At 37.8% G+C, this 21,114-nt stretch overlaps 1 protein-coding gene across 2 annotated transcripts in view; it reads right to left on the bottom strand.

Annotated features, from left to right (window-relative positions):
* Nucleotides 1-1,110: 1,110 nt before the first annotated feature.
* The window catches only part of LOC104323513 (transcription initiation factor TFIID subunit 4), a 152,468-nt gene continuing 132,464 nt past the window's right edge, over nt 1,111-21,114 (bottom strand). For both annotated transcript variants that reach the window (XM_069793461.1, XM_069793460.1), the window contains exon 15: nt 1,111-2,963. In XM_069793461.1, coding sequence (XP_069649562.1) covers nt 2,796-2,963 — 168 coding nt within the window. In that variant the 3' untranslated portion in view covers nt 1,111-2,795. The remainder of the gene's footprint in view (nt 2,964-21,114) is intronic.

Genomic DNA, 21,114 nt, shown 5'->3' with positions numbered 1-21,114 from the left:
GGCGCCGAGCACCCGCCGGGAGCGGAGCAGGGCCAGCTCCGAGGAAGGCGCGGGCAGGCAGCGCGCGCAAGCTCGGAGGCGGGATGAGGCTTTTAGATCCGTGTAGAACATTGGAAGTATTTGTGGTTGGTTGGGTTGGCTTTCTTCAGTTTGCTGTTTACCGTATTTTTTTTATTAGCTCGATAAAGCAGCTCCAGTACTTAGGGCAGCTTGCTAAGGTGGCATCGTAAAAGGGTTCCAGGCTGCGCCAGCCGAGTTAAATGTGAACTTGAGATGGAAAGTTTGAGCCATGACATCACAGCATTGACTGCAAAATAGCACTAAGGCAAGGAAGACAGGTGGTAACAATCACTTTGTTAGAAGAAGTATGCCTTTAAAAAAAAAAAAAGCTAAGCTAGGACATGTTCTTTTAGTTAGTAACTTCAGGTCACTTATTTAAAGTTTATTACAGTTTCATTTATATCTTTTTTACTTATTTCCCTATATTTTTAGGCAGCAATATCAGCAAAAACTGATTTGAATTTTTACTTCTGGCCTTAAACCATAGCAACGTAACTTAATTAAGAACATTGCTCGGCATCGCTAAAACAGGTTTTAAAATACCATAGAAACTCCAGTAAAGCTGTGGTGCGCAGCCAGCAAATGTTTTTCTTACGAAGGCCAAAAAGCAAACGTAGCCTGGTTTTTCACCTAATTCGATTGAACAAAATTGTTCTGACTCTCTGTTGCTGAGCACTGAAACTGTGGCTTGAAGAACGTGAGTCTTCACTAGCACTTTCTGTACAACCCTGTTACACCACTGTGCTCCCAAGTCTCGGAAAGAAAGCGAGAATGTTATGTTGTGCTTATTGGACTAATCGCTTTTGAGAAAGCAACTGCTGAGTGCATTCATTCACTGTATTAATAGCATCGAGGTTTGTTGACAATTTTATTAGATGTTTGACAAAGGATAAGAATCAGCACAACAAAACATTGAAGTATTTGGTTTTAATATTTCTTTGTGGGTATTCTGTTAATATTTTAATGCAAAATGTTTCTGAACAGTGCTTACGAACTACAAGACAATGTGAAATTCATGTTTGATAAATTAATACTGTATGTCGCTCGATGTGTTACTTTAGTAAATTGTTTTATTTCTTTACAAAATAAGTACAAATAAGGGAGTATGTTTTCACACAAATTGGGGGTATTTACGACTATGTACAGAAATCATCAAAATAACGTAATTCTAATAAACACAAGGCCTTTATAAACAATATGTACAAATTATCAATACATTTAAAACATAATTTTACACTTCCTGGCCTTAAATACCTTATGAATAATCTTTTGGCTAAATAGCAGCAGTATAAATTTTCTTCTGCTTTTCATAAACCTTAAAAAATAATTAAAACTTTTGTTTTTAAAACTATTGGACAAATAGTTCTATTTGTGCTTTCGCTATGGTTTCCCATCAAAAAAAAAAATATTGCCTCAAAAAAGTGGCAAGCGTAACATAGTAAAAATTGAAAAGATAAATAAGCAAATGTCTCCCTTCCATGGTTACTGATAATACTGTTATGTTTGAAGTACAACTTGTGCCCACCTGCCTGCTTAATATTCCTATCCGATATCCATTTAAAAGACTCACACTAACTTCGCTTGGCTTTGGTGTGGGCCCCTTAAATTCCAATTCAGCAAAGCATTTAAAAAGCATTCATCCCACCTTTAAGTACTTAAAACTACTCATTATGCTTGAAGTCATGCGCTTGTTCATGAGCCTCTCCGGACTGGAGTCCCCGGGTCCAATCGTCCAAGGCAAAGGCATGGCCAGTCCCTGCGGCGCTGCCCTGACCGCCTGGCGGCACCGGCACCGGGCTGCCAGGGCTCGCTCGCCCCTGCGCCCGTCGTTCTCCTAAGAGCGGAACCGGCCCCCCCAAATTCCTTTACAGCGACTCTAAAAATCCATATAGAATACTCTAAAATCTTTACTGAACAATACTCTCTTTTAAAACCACCATTAAACCATACTCTTTGCAATAAATAAATTAAGATATTTTTTAGAAAATAAACCCCAACTTTGATTCATGTTACTAACCAGTTGCTACAAATGTGCAAAAGGTTGAAGAGATTTAGAAAACAACTGGAAGCTAGTCAAGGTAACTCAGCTGGGACCCAAACGCACAGATTTCATACACTTAGGATTTGGTTCAGCAAATGGCTCGGGAAATGAGCTGTGCAGTAAAAGCAGAAATCCTAAATATATAAAATTTGTGAGAGTGTGGAGTGGCGATTCTCTTAGCTGTGCAAAAAACTGCAATATAACTAATCTAAAATAACAACAGGTATCACAATGGTTAGTCAGTGGAAACAGCGCTAGTAAAACGAAGAAGAAAACAAAACCAGCACCGTAAGTGAACATACAGGTTAACACCATGGTTAGGTCCCAATCCTGTGAACCTGTCCCAATCCTCCTTGCCGTGAGATAGTTTACGTGAGCCATTGCAGCAGTCTTTCCATTTGTGCAACTTCCACGCCATCTACTTCAGCCTTATCTAAAATGGCCAAATGGAGCAAGACTTTGATGTTGGTTGTGTCTGTGGATTTAACATTTTGAAACCTTTTGCACATTTTTTTCTGTTTTTTGTGATTTTTTTTTTTTTTACATAAAGGGAATTTATTGCATGTGTCTGACAATTTTACAAAACAAAATTACTGAAACATTGACTTCTGAAAAAAATAGAAGGCACATTAAAATGACAGCTTTTCAATGCAAGTTGAGCTTCTGTATGGAGAAATCAGTACAATTCTTGGCTTTATTTAAGCAGAGCTCGATAGAGCAGGAGAGAATGGCTCGTTTCTCTTTCCTGTTCCATGTAGAAGATGAAGTCCCTGAGGTTTACGCGCGTTATTTTCTGTCGTGCATACTGCCTGGATGAAGGAGTCCCCAAGCCAGCCTGACTTCCACCAGACATACCGAGACCCTACAAAGAAAACACAGCAAAGTCAGAAGTCCTGCAACAGGAAAGAGTTTCCTCGTACTCTCAGGTTTACAACTACTAACTGCTGGATTATTTTAAACATCTTAAATGGATTATTATGAGCCTAATTCTGAAAGTATTACTTTTTTTTTTTCTTTTATTTTCTATTCTTCTGAGTCTCACCAAGTTAACCTGAGTAAAGAAACTCAAGTGAAAACACACGTGAGGCTAGACCTTGTTCATTTACAACTCGGGACAAACACGTCTGACTAATTCTCCTGCTGCGGTCATGTTAACCGTAGACATATTTGACCAGTTTAATTTCAGAAGCCTTTTAAGGACAAAACTATTCGCAGCAGATAAAGCCATCTTTAGTATCTCAAATGTGTGCACCATCCTACTCTAGGACTGGAAAAAGGTGAGTGGTGTGTAAGGATGTTGCTGCTGCAATAACCTCTGCAGCTGCAAGTCCCATGGGGACCCCAGTTCTCTCCTCTGGGTCTACTGAAGAGAAAGGCTTAGTGTGGTGAGATACTGAACAATCTTGCTCGAGTACACAACCAGCTCAGCTGAGAGGTGGAAAAATTAAAAAGAAAAATCACAAAGACTCAGACATTGTGAGATGATAAAGACAAACATTAGTATACAATTTTCTAAAGCTATGTTAAATTTTTTGTCTGTTTGTTTAAATTGGTTCAAAGGTACTGAATTACTGAATACCTCATCCTAGCTTTCTGCGTAGATAGAAAATTCACAAACTGGCCCCGAGAACACTATGATCTGAATATCTAGAAATTGAAAGGACGTAATTACAGACTCTCTGCAGTCTTGTTGAGTTTAAAACTGAAACACATGCACAAATTCAACCCTTTTTTCACCCTTAGGATGAAAAAAATGTTTTTATTAATTTTATTAATTCCAATTGATTTCTGGCAAAATAAACTGGTCTAACTTAGAAAAACAGTTTTAATCTCTAAAAAAGATTTAAATTCTTTTTCAAACCTGTAAGACATCTGGCAAAGTTTTCAATACTTTTAAAATCCCAAATTTACTTAGTGCTGCTCTTAATAACCTACCTTTCTTTCCCCAGGAAATACTTATTCTAGGATCTTGATTCTGGCCATTAAAAATACAGTTAAGCACAATTTTACTACTGAAAGATTGTAGGGGAAACATATATGGTATATTGCGAGTAAGACGTGCCCCTGTTTTGTCTGTTGCTTTTCCCTCTGTGTACCAGCAGTCAGACTCCTTGCAGAACTATACCATTCAAGTTATTTCTCCTATACCTGATCATTAAATTACAGTAGTGGGGCAAATCCTATTCTCTTGTAACCACAAACACAAAAGGCTTAATGTAGTGAAATGAATGTGGCTAAGCTTGCAGGCAAGAGAGGGAGAAGCCCATAACATTTGAGCACCATGAGCATTTGATCTGAGGGATTCTGTTCTCCAGTATGGAGTAGTTTTTGTTAATAGATTAATTGATTTACCACCTAACCTCACTGCTCATAGGAAAAGCATGTGCTGCAGCTGCAAGGGTTGCTCATCCATGCTGAAGCCAGACACATCCCCAGTGCACAATCCATTTATTTAGCAGTGCTCTGAATTCAGCCTTTACACCAAAACGCTTTGCATTCCTAAAAGAAATAGCGTCATTTAAACTCGTACTCTTTCCACAGGTCTGGAATGATGACCTGCCTTAAGCTGCCTCTTGCCTGCACTCTGACCATACATCCACTTTGCCAGGGCTGTTGCCACCATTTCCAACCCTCCAAGAAACCCCTGTCTATGCATTTATTTTAAATCAAGCTGATTAAAAAATATTTTTCTTTCTTCTCGGTTCCCCACATGGTGCATCTCTCCCCCCTGCCCCAAGTAATATTTATTTCAGATTCATCCTGACTACAGTTCCTGAACAGTGACAAACACACTTGTAAGAAATGTGGCCACCTTAAACTCATTAAAAAATCCTGTCCATAGCCTACTGGACTAGAACCATCCTGCACACATTTATCAAATATTAATAGAAAAGCTACTTGATTTTAAAAATTTTTTCTTCATATAAAACCTTTTCTTGAATCAACTGAGGTACATTTACAGCAAATAACTGCTTTCTCTTTGGACAGAGTAGCTGGAATTAAGATGTGGTAAGTCATTCGTTGGATTTATCACTTGAAATACTGAACTTTTATGTAGGAAGAGCATATACTTAATGCAACATCATAACATGACATTAAGCTGTGCACATTCAGAACCGCACTTGTGAGCCGATCAGTTACCTGATAGTGTTCTGTAATTGTTTTACAAGGTGGAAAAAAATCCCAAGAATGATTTTAGAAAAAGTACAGAAGCACATCTGTAAACTGACAACACTAATTTGTATCTGTCAATATGATCTCTAATTTAAATTAAAGACCAATTTGTTTGGTACTGCATTGTACTCAAAATTATTCTGCAGATGCTATATAAAAAATGTAGACTACTAAATGCCACAATTTTTTAATTATATACATGAATGCAAGCATAGTTAAAATTAATTGCCAAGAATAGTGGAATTGAAGTAATGCAGATTTTTCTCAAGAAAAATCACCATTTATCATCAGCATGACAGACTTTTCATTAACCCAAACAAGCCCTGTGTTGTCTGTATCTATGGCAACTAATAAGAGTTACAAAGATAAAAGCTCTAATAAAAAAATAAATGGTTGTAAATTGTTTACATCCTTTATTTCCTGGCCTGCCACACCCAAGCTATTACCAAATCGCACCCCTCAAATATATACCAGTACTAGCTTTTGTATCATTGAACTTCTATTTATAATTTAAGGGAATTTAAGATGTTCCAGACCAGAAAAAAACATTTTATTTATATATGCACTCTTTCCCCCATTTCATTTTGAGATTGCTTACATACATGAGCTCTAGTGACTTCTTATCCCCTTCCATCTTGTCCTCTCCTTTTCCCCACTGCCTCTTCTCCCTTGCTGCTTCAATCCTACTTTCTTGTAACACACCAAGGCAACCGGTGACTGCCTTGAACTTGGCAGCTGCAAATCCCACAGGACAGCAAGAAAGACAGCAGAGAGCAAACCAATTATTTTGTGCTTCACCTGTTCCTCATGGGGCTACAGAGAGGTGGGCTACAATGGGGCTTTCCTGAGACCCCCATACAACACCCGCTCCCAGCTGGGGCTGAAGACAAAAATCAATTCACAGAAAATCAAATGCAGGAATTTGCAAAAACACCATGGTGCCGTGCTCTCTGTTAACCTGTAACCCAAGACCCACTGAAACAGTCAAGAGTCCATCTACTTTAATGGACTTCAATGCACTTCAGATACGCGCAGCTGATGTATATATAGCTTACAGTATTTTAAATAACAGGGTTGGACTGTCAAGCTTAATTCAACTGTTGGAAGATACCTAGCTTGAAATTACGGCTTAAGAAGAAGAATAAGAGTAATTATTGGTTCAGTATGCACGTTTTGAAGCAATTCTGAATTTATGTCAGATGTGACACAAGATTTGGGCCACCCATCTCATGATTTTCGTGACTGTCCTCTATGAGACAACTTGTGCTGTTGGAAAAGCGGAATAAAACTGGTTCAAAATAAAACACTGACCAAAGACTCGGTAGATCACTAGGTAAATACACAACAATCTGCTAAAGAAACACGCTCTCACTGTGATAGGGTAGAAATTAAAACAAATAGTCCCATGTGCGCAGAGAAGCTAATGAAGCCTCATTTCTGACAGATGTGTCACATTTCTCTGGTACTGCTTACCACGACAAACCCGGCTCCTCTACAGAGCGTTCATCACCTCTCACCTCCTCCACAAATATTGTCAGTCTGCTCTTCTACCCCCCACCTCTCACAAACTCCCCCCGCTTCCCAAACCTTCACCTTTTTCAAAACGGTCGCAGAACTACTCCACGGTTGGCTCTCCTCCCGTCCTCACTTACCAGCTCGGCAAGCATCGTCCCACGGGGTGGCGGACCCCACCAGGCTGCCTCTGCTCATCAGCCACCCAGTAGACACGGGGCCCCCCAGCCAAACTTACCCCAAAGCTTGCTGAGCTCACGCTGCAGCCTCTTCTTTGCTGGCGAGACCAGCACGTCTCTCTTTCCTGTACCCAAGCCAATGGTTCACGTGGAAGTGGTAGGGACTTAAAATCTCAAGCTCCTTCCTACTTTTGTCCCCCTTCTGCTGCTCCCACCCCCCAGATTTGGTCAGTATTTCCCGAAAGGTTTAAAGGCTACTGGGAACGAGGCCTGAGAGAGACAGACACACCTCTTCTGAAATTTTCATGGACAAACTCCCCTACTGCTCAGAAAGTAAAAATGTCTTTGTGCATTAAATTATAATAATTACAGCAGCAGGTGTATGAAAATTAAACTGAGTAACTCTCAAAAATGTGCTGTTCCTTGCTCGAGATAGAAGTGCTTTCACATAAGAAAGCACATGTAATAGAAAACCTACACTTTTAAAATAATAACGATTTCTACTGTCGAAGAATTAAATCAGTTTTTCACGAATCTGTATACCTTCAGCTTTGAATTCTAGAACCATGGAAATACAGTACGATATTCTTGTCAGGAAACACAAAGATAAGGGCAAACAGAAGATTGCATTTAATATTTTATCCAGCCTTCCTTCACCAGAAAGCAATTCAGTCCTGACATCTCTCCTTTGAACATAGTCTTGAACTGCGGCTATTGCTTCTCTGTGACCCAGACAGACAAGGCAATAATGATAAAAGATCTGCTGGTTTTCTTCCCAGGCTACATGGCACATCCTTGTGGCAGACTTGCACTTCAAGCCAAAGTCTGAAAGTGGGAATCATGCAGTAACAATTCAAAGCCAAGCTATATATGGAGTACAAAAATACCAGGAATTTTGTCTCTCCAATCTCCATGCACTGAAGAGGAGTGGGAAGATAAGGTATATATTAGTCTGCTGTTATGAGTAAGAGGTCTTGGATCATAAGAAATATTCTGGAGATATTCTGCAGCGATGATGTTTACTTGCATGAAGTGCTATTAGATCTTTGGCTGAGAGGCACTTTGTACATGAAAAACAGGTATAATATTATGCATGATTAGCTGTCCCACGTAATTTAGGGTTTAATTCAGCACCTACTGAGGCTAATAGTAATGATTTCACTGATTTAAATGAGAGCCGAAACATCCCTAAATCAGTATTCCCCTGAAGTACAGAAAAGTAAGTAATAACTATTTGTCAGCACCTCAAAGATTAACAATACTATATGAAATATAATTTTATCTACCAAAAGATTGCGTATCTTCATATGCACAGTGTGGTGGCTTTACAAGTGTCTTTAGAAAGATTAATCACCAAAAGCTATCATTTAGGCCTTCAGATCAGCAACATTTACCAGGAGAATTAGAAAGATTCATCACCAAAAGCTATCATTTAGGCCTTCAGATCAGCAACGTTTACTGGGAGGATTAGATACCATTATTTCTTCGGAAGCTAGTTATTTTCCTTTGCAAACATTTTTATCCCGTACTATTTTAGCGCAACTGTTCCTACAGACTCTTGTTTTGGCACGCGTTCGCTTGCTACACCCTCTTGGATGCAAATGCATCTCATTTCCCCTGGGCACATAAACACACACCTCGCCCTGCAGACAAACATCAGAAAAACTGATTTGCACAAGTATTTACAAGTACTTCAAATACCAACACAATTGCAACATTTCAAAGACAGCATGCAGTAATTTTTATATTAAAAAATAATAAGAGGAAGGTAAATCATACTAAGACATGGATGCAGTGGAAATTTTTTCTTTAGATGTGATCACTTTAGTTTATAATTACATGATGTTATTTCAACCCAAAGAAATGGGCTGCCATTACAAGCAGAATGCTTTATCTGTACCTGCTCTTTGCCTTTATTATGTTAAGCTAAGTCACATATGCAACTGCTATTATAATTGAAAACCTGCTTTGTAAAACAGCATCACACCAAAAACTTCCAGCTGAGAGAACCCGGCATCTATTACCAACCTGACCACCTATTCCTTCCTCTAAGAGAGCGTTCCCCCCCACAAACTGCGTGAGAGCAGGGGCAAAAAGCAGGCTATGAGGCATTTCAGTGAGAAACAATTTGGGCAGAAGGGACATCTGCCCCAGTAGAAATACATAATGCAGATTAAGTGTAAGGCAGCTATGGGCTATGACATTTACCTGCTCAAGGGAGATGGGTGTTCAACTGCCCAGTCCTCAACAGGTCATTCTCCGGAAGAAGCCAGACTGCAACTAATTTTAACTTCTTAACCAATTTATCCATGCAGATCTCTGAATAATCACTGCATTAATGTGAGAAAGAAAAACTCAAGCTTTTCCTGTGCAGAGAAACAGCTCTCTGTTCTGTGAAGACTTTTCACCTTTCAAAGATCTTTCTGTATCCCTCACTCCTCACTTGGTATGTGATAAAAACGGATGCCTTGTATCCTCTGACTTCTTACAACACACTCATGATTTGCTTGGTGGTGCAGGCTCCAGGTCTTTTCACTTACTTTGTTCGTGGACCTGCTCTTCACTGCAGCTATAGATCTTGCCAACATCTTTATCCACAAACATCTCATACCTACCACAATTCACTGCCTTACTTGGACTTAAAAGCAATGACAATTTTACCTGATTTAGAACTCTAAGTTTGGGCTGCATTCTTGCTGTGGTAATTAAAAGTGGAATATTCTATTTATCCTGTTTCCATCATACACATATATTTTCATTTTGCTTGGAATGTTACTCCTCCCATGCTTTCCAAATGTTTAATCAAGTGCTGCTCCCTTTGAAATACTAATCCTGCCAAATTTTTTTTATTGTTATTTTTCAAGCATTGTGGTGCTTTTCCCTTCTCATCTTTCAATATTAGCATGGGTTGTTTTTTGTTTTGTTTTTTTTTTTAAAGGACTTGCCCATCATGCTGTACATCCCTATATTCTCTCTCACTGGGAGTCAAGAAACATCAAACCAACTTTGGGAGAAGCCCTACAGCCCAACTTGCAGGATTCACGTTTTCCTTGAATCATATTTGATTCCCATCTGAATTTCCTCCTGTGGTAATCCTTGATATTAGTTCAAAACTACCTCAGTTTTACATAGTGGGTGGCCCTTTCTTTCCTAACCTGTATGATTGTGACTTTCATTTAATCAGAAACTTATAATAATTAAAATATTCTCAACACTTACCAATCTTTAGACACACATAAAATTTAACGGTTTAAATATCTAATTAAAATATACATAATTGCTATCCAGTAAAGGTTGCTTTTTTGGTCTATCTCTTACTGAAGACACGCTGAGCCGAACAACTGTAGGGGACAGGGTAACTGTGGGGGACTAGATTCATTCATAGCTGCTTTTGATGAAGAAAAAATCAGCACTAAGAAGTGCATCGTGACACTTCATGTGCTAGCTATATCTCACCCATTTAAGGTGAGACACAGATATCATACAGCTGTTTCATATATTGCCAGTCCTCCTGTGGGAGGGGGAAGAGTGGGAGACAGGGAGAAAAGTATCTAAATCTTAACGCTTGTGGGAAAAAAAATATTACAAATGCAAAATCTAAACACAAAATCACTTTCTCAGCTCTTGAGAGCATGAATTGCCCTCATTCATCTCAACTGACTTTCAGTTCTTAAGCCTAATTATGATGTATAACACCCAGACTTTAAAATAATTATGTTTGCAACTGTTGGCCATCTTGCGCACTCCCAGCAATTGTGCAAGTGCCAATCAAGCGACTTTATGCACCACTTGCCAAAGAAAGGGCAAAAATAGCCACAGATCTACCAGCTCTTGGCACGTTTTATTCCCGTGTAAAATCTGCTTGTAGATTAGTTACTATCTATGAACAGTGGTGTAAACCTTTCCCTGTAATTACCACAGGTTCCTCTGTGGATTGAGGGTAGTATATGGCCCTAATTCGTACAACCAGCCCATTAAATAAAACAAAACAAAACCGGCAATGCGGTTATCTCTGGATTGAGTGGCAATAAAATTAAGCCCTAAATGCTAATACCTTCAGCTTGCAGGATAAACACATTGTCAGAACACAGTCCAGTGTACAGGAAATAAGACGTTAACATTTGTAAACAAAATGTGGAAGACTGCTAACACTCCTTCTATTACTGCAAATATCATGGAATATAATTAAGGCCTGCTGCATTTCAGTCATTAGGGAGAGATGATAGAGTTCAGAAGGGAGAAGTCGCTGAATCATTTAGCCTCTCGTTTCTTGATTTCTTAACATTTCTGCTTCTTACAGTTAAGTCTCACTCTTGGCTTTTTTTAAGTTAGTTGTTTTGTTTGTTCAGAAAATACTTGAAAAACCTAAATCAGATTGGCACACAACTCTTGGAAGAATGGCTCCAAAAAGGAAACAAGGTGGGTTTTCTGTCCTACAGACATCAGTAAGCTTATAGGAGCCCCCATTCAATACGTTCTTTCGCTTCCCCTTCTACATTACAAAGACAGTCCCTTGCACATCATGGTCACCATATGCTGTTTATCATGCTGCTCTCTTTCTCAAGTCCTTGCTAAGCCCCCTGCCTGCCTCTCTCTTCCACGCCAGGATCACTTCTCCAGGACTCAAAGCAAATACACTTCATGACGTGCATGTCTCCACCACTCTTCATTGCTCTCTGTCCTCCAGATTGCAGTCTAATCTGCCGCCAAACTTCAAATTGCTTCAGCATACACACTTCCATTGCTTTTTAAAAAAAAAACCACAAACCCAACAACCACCTCTGCTTCATACTGCCCTCTAATCTCTTAATGTCAAACCAGGTTTTTCCTTTCCCTCCATTATCAGACAAAATAAGACAGCCAAGCCTTGAGTAAAAAGCAGATCCGCTTATGAACACTACACTGACAATTTAAACTTTGCTCTAACATTTTAAAAACCCTGTAATCGCCTCTTACTTCATGAATTCCCAAATCCTTATCTTCCTCCATCCATTTCACCACAAAGTAAACAACCTTTTAAAGACACTTACATTCAAGACAGCCAACAACAGAGAATAAACCTTGAATTTCAAATTAAGCCATTTGAAAAAAACACTTACTTGTTTTTTGTAAAGTTAACCCTTTCACACCCTCACAATTATCCCAGATCCACCTCTTTTTATAAAGTGGGATTAAATGCATTACAAAAACTTTCAAGAAGATCCTTTAACCAACTGTATCTTGCTGTAACAAAATGGTTGAGGAATCTGTATCAGTATCTAAAAAAAAAAATCTCTTCAGTCCACAGATGATCATGGAGGAGACATGGTGATGTATAAAAACATTTTTTTCAGATGTTAAAGCTCTACTTTTAGCTATCTCTAACTTCTCATCTTTACTGTCCTGGTAAGTTTGGATACCACTCAGACCACCTCAAGCAAAGAAGAATTAACAAGTAAATATCACAACTATGACCACCTTTCCTTTATTAGAAAAACCCCCAACATCTATAGTTATTAATTATTTAAAATAAATTAAAAACCAGATAACCAAAATCAAAGGCTCCATTACAAACAACTCTAAAACAGATATTATAATATATAATAGGAAATAAGTCTAAAGACAGACACAAAATCACCTAATACCATAAATCATCTACTACCTATTGAATAGCTATTACTAACAGGTCCCGACAGTTGACAATTATCAATGTATAAACTGACAAGTCTCTCATACTTAATTACTCCCAAAATAAAATAAACATGAATATTATCTAAAAAAAGAGAGTTGCAACTACAGAAGAAAAACCTTCCCCAAAGTACTAGCCAAAACCAGGCTTGTGATGGGATTTTTTCTGGCAAAGTTAAACAAAAGGCAGTGGCGTGTAATATATTCACTGCGTTTGGAAGGGAGCTGGCACAACCAATCATCAGCAATGTGAGAACCTGAACAGATGACGGAAGAGGGCAACCGAGCAGACATACGCCAACGTACACATGCACACGCACTGAAGAGGATTACTAAATTAATTAGAGAGGCAAGTGAAAAAACAACGTGGAATTCAGAATGCGCTCAATAGTATGGAATGATGCTACTGGCCTATTTTTACCATTGGCAATAAGAGAGGAGGAACAGCTAGCTCTAGTAGGAGCAAGTGCATTATGATACAACACAACATGAGCATTATAAAATGCGAGATGAATCTCAAGCCCAGAGGCTCTTTACCACCACTCCAAATCACAACTCTCTGCCTTCATTTTTCTTCTTTGCTACCATTCCACTTCTTCTCCCAGTACTTCTGACTTGATTAACCCTTTTTTCTCTTTCTTGTCTTCTACCTTCCTATTTTCACGGTATCACATCAGATTCTTTAAAAAGCACCCGAGTAATAACAGCAGAGATTATAGATCGGGAGTCAGATTTTCTGAAGCACTCTAACCCAGTGAAGCTCCAGTTCTTTCCAATGAGAAATTTATCACTTCATTGGCACCTTAAGATAGCATGTTCTTTAGAAAATCTGGCCCCTGATTAAAAGTTACAAAAATAATAAATCAAATCGTAACCTGCTTTTAATGGTCTGAATTCAAGCGCTGTGAACTTGTTTTTTCTTTAAAAACTTTCCCCAGAAATTCAAGTATAACGAGCCTGAAACAGACTTCCTGAAATACAAGCTTCATTTTAGCTTTTTGGAAATTAGAAAAGATACAGTTGCATGCTATGCCTAATTTTGTGTATCCCTTTCTGGAATAGTGAGTTCTATTTTGCAGTTTTAACCAATTACGGCTTTCTATTAACTTGGTCTGAAATTATGAAATCAGTTTTTCAAGAACTTTTTTGGTCTTTCTAAAAACTTGTGTTAGGATCACTGATCTTTCCACACATTTCATATAGTGTGCTACCTGTATGTGTGTAGCAGTGACATACGGTACAGTAGGTTATAACTATTTTACCATCTGTTCTATCTGAACTCTAACCTTGATAATCCCATATCAGCCTTTCCCACTAACTGCTGCAGTTCTTAGATCTTGGCTTCTACTCACCCTTTTAAAATTAAACTGCAGCAAAATGCACTGCTGGATTATATGCTGCTCTTCAGAAGCCTTCACTGCTCCCCAGGTGACTTAATTTGGTCAGGGTCTTAAATAATTCCTTCCAAAGGCTTTTTTTTTTTTCTTTTTTTAGTTAATAAGAGAAATCAGTAACCAGAACACTCTTTATTCTGAAAAATATTGCTGAAGATCCTGCCATATTCTTTACATACTCACCTATAAACTACTTTGTTTCTATCACACTCTTATTTAGGAAAGTGCATCCACCTTCAGTGGAACTACAGTGGACAAAATACTTTCCAAGAGCAAACTTCAGGTTTTTAGCAACGTTCCCCACAGTGTTTGACTCAGTCTCTGTCTAACCAACTCACACGATGAAGCAGACTGTGTCTAATTTGCTTTTTGCCCAAACAGCAACATTACTGTAACACCTTACCATCTTGCTACTCTGGGTACCCATAAAAACTAAACAGTAGCATCATACTGAAAAACAAAACGTTAATTTTATGGCAATAAACGTAAGTTTTCCCCAAAGTTCAGAAAACTGGACAGATTCTGTAAACCAAGAGAGGACATTTGAAACTTTCATTATTATTGAGGTTTTTTTGTTGTTTGGGTTGCTTTTTTGGTAGTGGGCTGTTTGTTTTGTTTTGGTTTTTTTTTTAAGACTTGCATCCCATGTCATCAAGTCCTATTTCATATAGATGTTGGAGTTTGAAAGTCTAAGCTTTAATTCTAGGGATTGTCAGAACAGTTCATCTGGTGGACTGCTTTCAAATTTAAAGACTGCCTTGTTTACAAAAACTCAAAGAATATCTACACAGTAATTAAAATCCATGAAAGACCGTGGCTTTGGTGTAATTTATACATACCCATACAAAACTACTACATACACGTAGACATATGGAAAACATAAATATATATGTAATTAATACTAATGATAGCCACAAGAACATAGGCACCTCTAGTTTTTATTATATGTAAATAAAGCATTAGCACTTGACAGTACCAGTTCTTATGGATGATGAAATTGAAGAAAGAATCAAATATGGTTATCGCCAACTACTACTTTACAATATCTAGATTCAACTCAAAATATTAAATCATAACAGCTCAGTAAACTTCTCTGACTCATTATCAACTGAACCAGACTGTAATCCCTACACAATGAAAATGACATTTGTAAAACAATACCTTTGTAAAACGATTCAACTTTTAAAGTCAGTATAAACCCTTCTCATTAAAAGTATTCATATCTTCTCCATTCTGAAATTCCGTATCATTTCTACAAACATTGCCTCCCTTCTGATCTGTTTAGTATCTGAACAAAAGGGGAATTCGATTTTTTGAATGTGTGAAGAAATCAGTTCATGAGATATAATTTTGCTTTTTCACGCATGAGTAGTTTAAATATGTTATTCAATGTTATCTTGAGGCACAAACATAAGGCATGTAGGTTAGAGAAGTCAAAACTACGTACTAGTCTGCTACCTCAAATGTCTTTCAAAATATGCAACTGAAGGATATCATGGAAACTGTCGCTTAATTAAAGAATATTGAATTTAGTTGTAATCAGAGTCCTATTACGCGAATAGCATACAGTGACTATACAAATATAGAGAATCTCTGAATACACCTATATAATTCCATACATGTTTTCCAACTACACAAAAGCATCTATATTTTATAGCTCTACTTGGGGGAAGAGAGAAGTACTTCTTTTCTTTCGGAGTTTATACTAAAACAGCCTCTTCCTTTCCTAGTCAATGCAAGAGAAATAAAAGCTTTAATGGATAACAACTAGAGTTTACAATTCACTTTTCCTCTCCAAATACATGATGACATTAGCCCCCCCCCCCCCTTCTCTTTTGCATTCAAGTATTTCCATCTCTGCATAAAAATGACTTTTATTATGCAGTTCCACAGACTTTCCTAGGTTGGCACCCCAGGAGCATAATCCTGATTCACAAAACAAAAACATCTAATTACCCCAGCTGCATAATTCATTGGCCCATAAATAAAAGTTGGCCAGCCCATGATCTTATCTGACAGACTCTAGGGAGCACGTATGGGAATCTTGCTATGGGACAAACATCGGTCAGGGCTGGCGGCAGCCACCGGGCTTTGCAACCGGAGTCAAGTGCTCTGCTTGGGTGTCTTGGTCTCTCCAAGGAGAACGAGAGCAAAGGAGAGGATGCCACCTTGCAACCTGGAACCTGTACACTCGCAGGCAGTTAGTCCAGTCTTCGGTCGCTCAGTCTGTTTGCAGGTGAGTCATTTAACGAGAGGTTTCTATCCGAGCTGTGATCCTCCACAGCCTCACACACTGCAATGAGCCACATGCACTTTGTGATTAACTGAACTGCAGTAGTAATGAGCAAGAGAAAATACCTGAATTGGCAATACTGTAAGTATATACTAGAGGTTTGCTTCAATCGCACTGAGAGGCAAGACTGTAATTTGGAAATCAGACATTGCTCAGATGACAAAAAAGAAACAACACTTACCGAATATTCCTTACTTTGCATCTATTTTTCCTACAATGCTGATGAAAAGCTACATACATTCACACTATTCTGGCAAAGTTCCCAACAGAAACCTTTTAGACACTGTCTATAGAGAATTTCTGCAGGTCCTTTTATTATTGCTTGTTTGTTTTAATTTACCAGAGTTGCTCTTAAGTTCCATCTAACCTTTGAAAAACAGCATCTTGTTTGTTTTCATGATCGAGTATCTGCAATTCTCTAAATTACAAATAAAGATGAGACCTGGGCCACTCTTGGTGCCAGCTAGCAAAACACGTTATGGTCTCACATGAATTTCAAATGGAAGAAAATGATTTTTAAAAGAACTATGAATTGGGTTCTAACGTGTAACATTTTACCACATAATAAAGACTAAGCCGAAAAACATTTCAATTCTCAACAATGTTTTCATTCGGCATTATAACAAACATGAGTGGCAGAGAGACTCGTCAACCCAGTGGCTAAGGCACTATTCATCTTTCATCTCCCAGATCTGGGCTGCAAACACTCAGCAATAGACTCACTTTCTCACTAGAAATGTCATCTTGGAGCTGAGAAACCTTCTTGACAAATATGTTTTTGAAACAGATGTATTTTTCCTAAACATTTTATCTTTGACAAAAATATATTTTGACAGAGAAAGTTTCCTTGCAAATTTTTTTCACCAGCTCTAATAACAAGTTAGACTTTTAGGGCCTGAGTGGGGAAAGTTGCTCAGACTATGCCTTGCTGATTGAGATGAGGTCTCCCTGGCTAGAGCAATGACTATTGCTGTAACTACAGTAACGGCAAGATATGTCAATTATCCATTGCTCTCCTGATTTACCTGTGTTTACCCTAAAATAGTAAGCTACAGGTCCCCCCTCACTATGGCATTCAGAGCAAGGCTAAGACTGGGACCTAAACCTGTCTCATCCTCCTCAGCTGGTCTTCACAGCTATGTCTGAATGACTACTTCATGTACTTAAGTAGTAATTAACAACAGAAATGTTTAGAATAAACGAGTAAGGACAGGGCATTTGAAAAAGAGTTAACAGATGTCCTTAACATTGCTGCTGGCCTAATAACATTGCTGCAGTAATTTATTTGATGTGGAGTTTATTTAGTTGCTGCAAACATATAGGGTTATAATAATCATAAGCAGGTTGCATTAAGCACAATACGTCTTGGATGTGTAACATAGTGTTAAAAATAATCCCAGAAACAGTATGCCTCAAAGATATATGTGCAATATCTTCTACAATCTGATTGTGAAAAGCCAGCCAGAAAGCACCTTTCAGACTTAAAAAATTATTAAAAAAATTTATAAAAACCAAGACTTCTTTTACAGATAATTTTGCCTATATTTTGGGATAGCAAACATTCAATTCAAACATCAAATCCTGGCATACTTCAGTAAGCTATCAGCACAGCAGTGCTGCCTTTTTTCCTTTGAAAAATGAAAGAATTAAATTCAAAACAAACAACTTCAATTTAACACCAAACTACAGGATAACCAATCTTAAAAATGTCAAATTGTAATGGATCTTAATACCCATATAAAACACAAAAATAGTGGCATTGTTCCTTGGTAATGCATAGCAACCTTACAGAATTTCAGTGAAGGAGAAAGAAGGGAAAAACACCTTATTACTTCTAACTCCTGCGAGCCATTTTGGTCTCCAAAGGTTTTAGACCGCCTCAGGCCATGTGTCTGCAGTGTTTCGGGAAATGACTTGCCTTCGCACGAACACTGCTATGTTCTGCAGCACTGCTGCCCCCCAGCATCCCCGCTCAATTTCTATTTAACTCTTCCTTACCTGTATCAGCCTTTTTCCCCCTTTTTTGCAGCCAGATTTCAGAAAGGTTTTGCTTAGAAAACCCCCACAAAAACACAAACCAAACCCCCCTCTGCTTTTTCTGACAAGTTTTCTCAGAAACAAACAGGACCAGAATTTACCTCTATAAATCTTTGAGAGAAAAAGGAAATCAATTTTAAACTAAAATATTTGGGGAAAACAAACCTAGTTTAGCTAGCAATCATCATGGAGCTTTGAAGTTTGATATTGCTCAAGTGTCTGTCTCTTTTACCTCAGTTAACAAAGACTAGTTAGAAAACAAAAAATCATCAACATCCCCATAGAGAACAACGGCACTACTAAAATTCTTCATCCTATCACTGTATTTAGATTTTTAATTACACTCCCAGCACCACATTACAGGCTACGATTAAGTCCCTGAATAAGGCCTCATAACTATTAACTAATTTGTCTTAGCACCAGTGTATTAAAAGTAATAGGGAATAACCCACCTAATATAGAGGGAAAGAGAATGATTTAATCCTCCATAACATTTTTTAAACTCACTTCGCAGAAATGTTTTGTGTTTTCCTCTATTTTCTGTAAAGATTCAAGGCTATGCACTGCAAGCTATTTTGCTTGATAGCTTTTTTAAAAACCTCTAGAAAATTCTTAGCCAAGGTCACTGCTGATTGCCTCAAAATATGACAGTGTATGAGGCTACTAAAATATTCTGTTCATCTCAGAGGTTGAGTAAGCAGCTCTAACTAAGAGGAAAATCAATATAATACTTCACAGTGAGGAAGAAAATGGAAAATAGTTTAGCAGTTAAGTGGTTAATGCAATTCCTAAGTGTTCAGCAATCATTGCAATTTAGTGCCATTTCGATTATTACACAATAAACAGACCATGTTGTCTGGAAGCAAATTTTTATGAGTATAGCTGAAGGGGTTGCAACTTATTTAGCTGCTGAAACTCTAAGGGAAAGAACATTTCTGAATGCTAACACTACAGATCAGAAATATACAGGTACACTAGAAAGGTTATTTTTAGGTCACTACTATGGTAACTAACCACACTGACCTTTAAAATTAGTATGCAGTTCAAGAAAAATGAAGTTCAGTAAAATGTTCTTTAAACAGGATCATTTTAATAAACAATATTGCACATCCTTACAGCAGAATGTTGTCACTTTTTACAGCTATTAATTTTACTTTTGTATCACAGCATCATAATATAATGTATAAGAATATCATGATGCAGAACTGACTGGGAAAAACCACGTAAACAGCCAGAAAACTGATTAAACTATCATTAATTTATGTTTAAAGAACTAAAAAAAAAAACCAAAAAAACCCAAAAAAACAAAAAAACCAACCCAGCTATATTTATTGTTGCAGAATAAAATAAAACTGCTAGCTGGAGAAGGGCAGTTTTTCATATCATGTGAAGTAATGGAAACATTCAGAATAGGTATAGTCAAAATGATCTTACTTTGTCTCATTTTGTTGAAATCCAGAATTTTAAGTGGATTTCAAAAGCAAACCCAGTTCTGCAATTTATAAATTCAAAGACAAACAGGCGAGAGTTATGTTCAGGGCAGATGAGATAAATAGCATGAGATTAAGAGTGTATGGTTGATGACAGCAGGGACTCAATAAAGGAAACAGTATTTTGAACAAAAGTACCATTTGAATCCAACGTACTAATGTTTACTTAGACAAAACTTCAATTAGAATCATGGTTTTAATAAATAATATATTATGTGTCAGACCATTAAGTAAGAAATGGAAATCAAATTTTGGCTGGTCATAAAGGTGTGCTGGCTATTCAACAAAACCACCATTACAGAGAATATATTAACAAGTAGTATGCTAAGACTTGGAAAGATCCAATTTACCCCGTCAACTTACAATCATCAAACACAGAACACACCTGTTCTAATTTCATTAAGATTAGTCTCAGCCGTGTTTGAGACAGCTTATAATGCTTTATCAAATACCTGATAGTAAACCAGATACATAGTTAGGAAATATTATATATATACACACATATGTGTCTATATGTATGTGGAGAGAGAGAGAGACACAGACACACACAAGCATTTTAGTCTAGGTTATATTGTAGACCTTTTTCAAATTGTGGCTCTTCCAGAAGAACAAAAAATTAATTTTAAAAAGGGAAAATTATATCTGCATTTTTTCAAGACTCAATATGCTTCTGAGTAACATTGATCTTGAAGTGACTTTTAAATGCCTGGATCACAATTTCTATGAAAAAAGGGAAAAAAATCTCTACAGCTACTTGGATTCTGGGTCACCAGTACAGTTTTCCTGTGTTCCTTGAACACCGCATTATACTCACACCTCTTTGTTAGTCACAGGCAGGATAGATGGATGCTGGTCAATTAGTAACTATATCCACCTTCAAGCCCCATCTGAAAATGAGCTCTCTTACAATATACACTGTACAAAGACACAGCAAGGGAGAGGCACAATTAGCAATCTAAGAAATAAACCCCAACCCAACCCAACCAAAAAAAAAAAGAAAAGAATGGATGATAAGCTGTACTAATATCCTCATTTTACAACCAGGGATCTCAGTGCAGCCATTGGAGTGAGCTGGTCCACTTCCCGGGGCCACCCGGGAAGCTGCAACTCACGGCAAGTGGATCCAAACCTCTGCCAAGGACTATAAACACAGATAGGAAACCTAATCTTACACACGCTGGGTTGAACGTTAATGTAAGTGTTTTCCAGGTTAAAAATTCAATTGAAAAAGCACAGAAATATACATCTAATCTGTGCATGTTTAAAA

This window comes from Haliaeetus albicilla, chromosome 10 (assembly GCF_947461875.1).
Source record: "Haliaeetus albicilla chromosome 10, bHalAlb1.1, whole genome shotgun sequence".
Classification (NCBI taxonomy): Eukaryota; Metazoa; Chordata; class Aves; order Accipitriformes; family Accipitridae; genus Haliaeetus; species Haliaeetus albicilla.
This window is presented reverse-complemented; position numbering and strand designations above follow the sequence as displayed.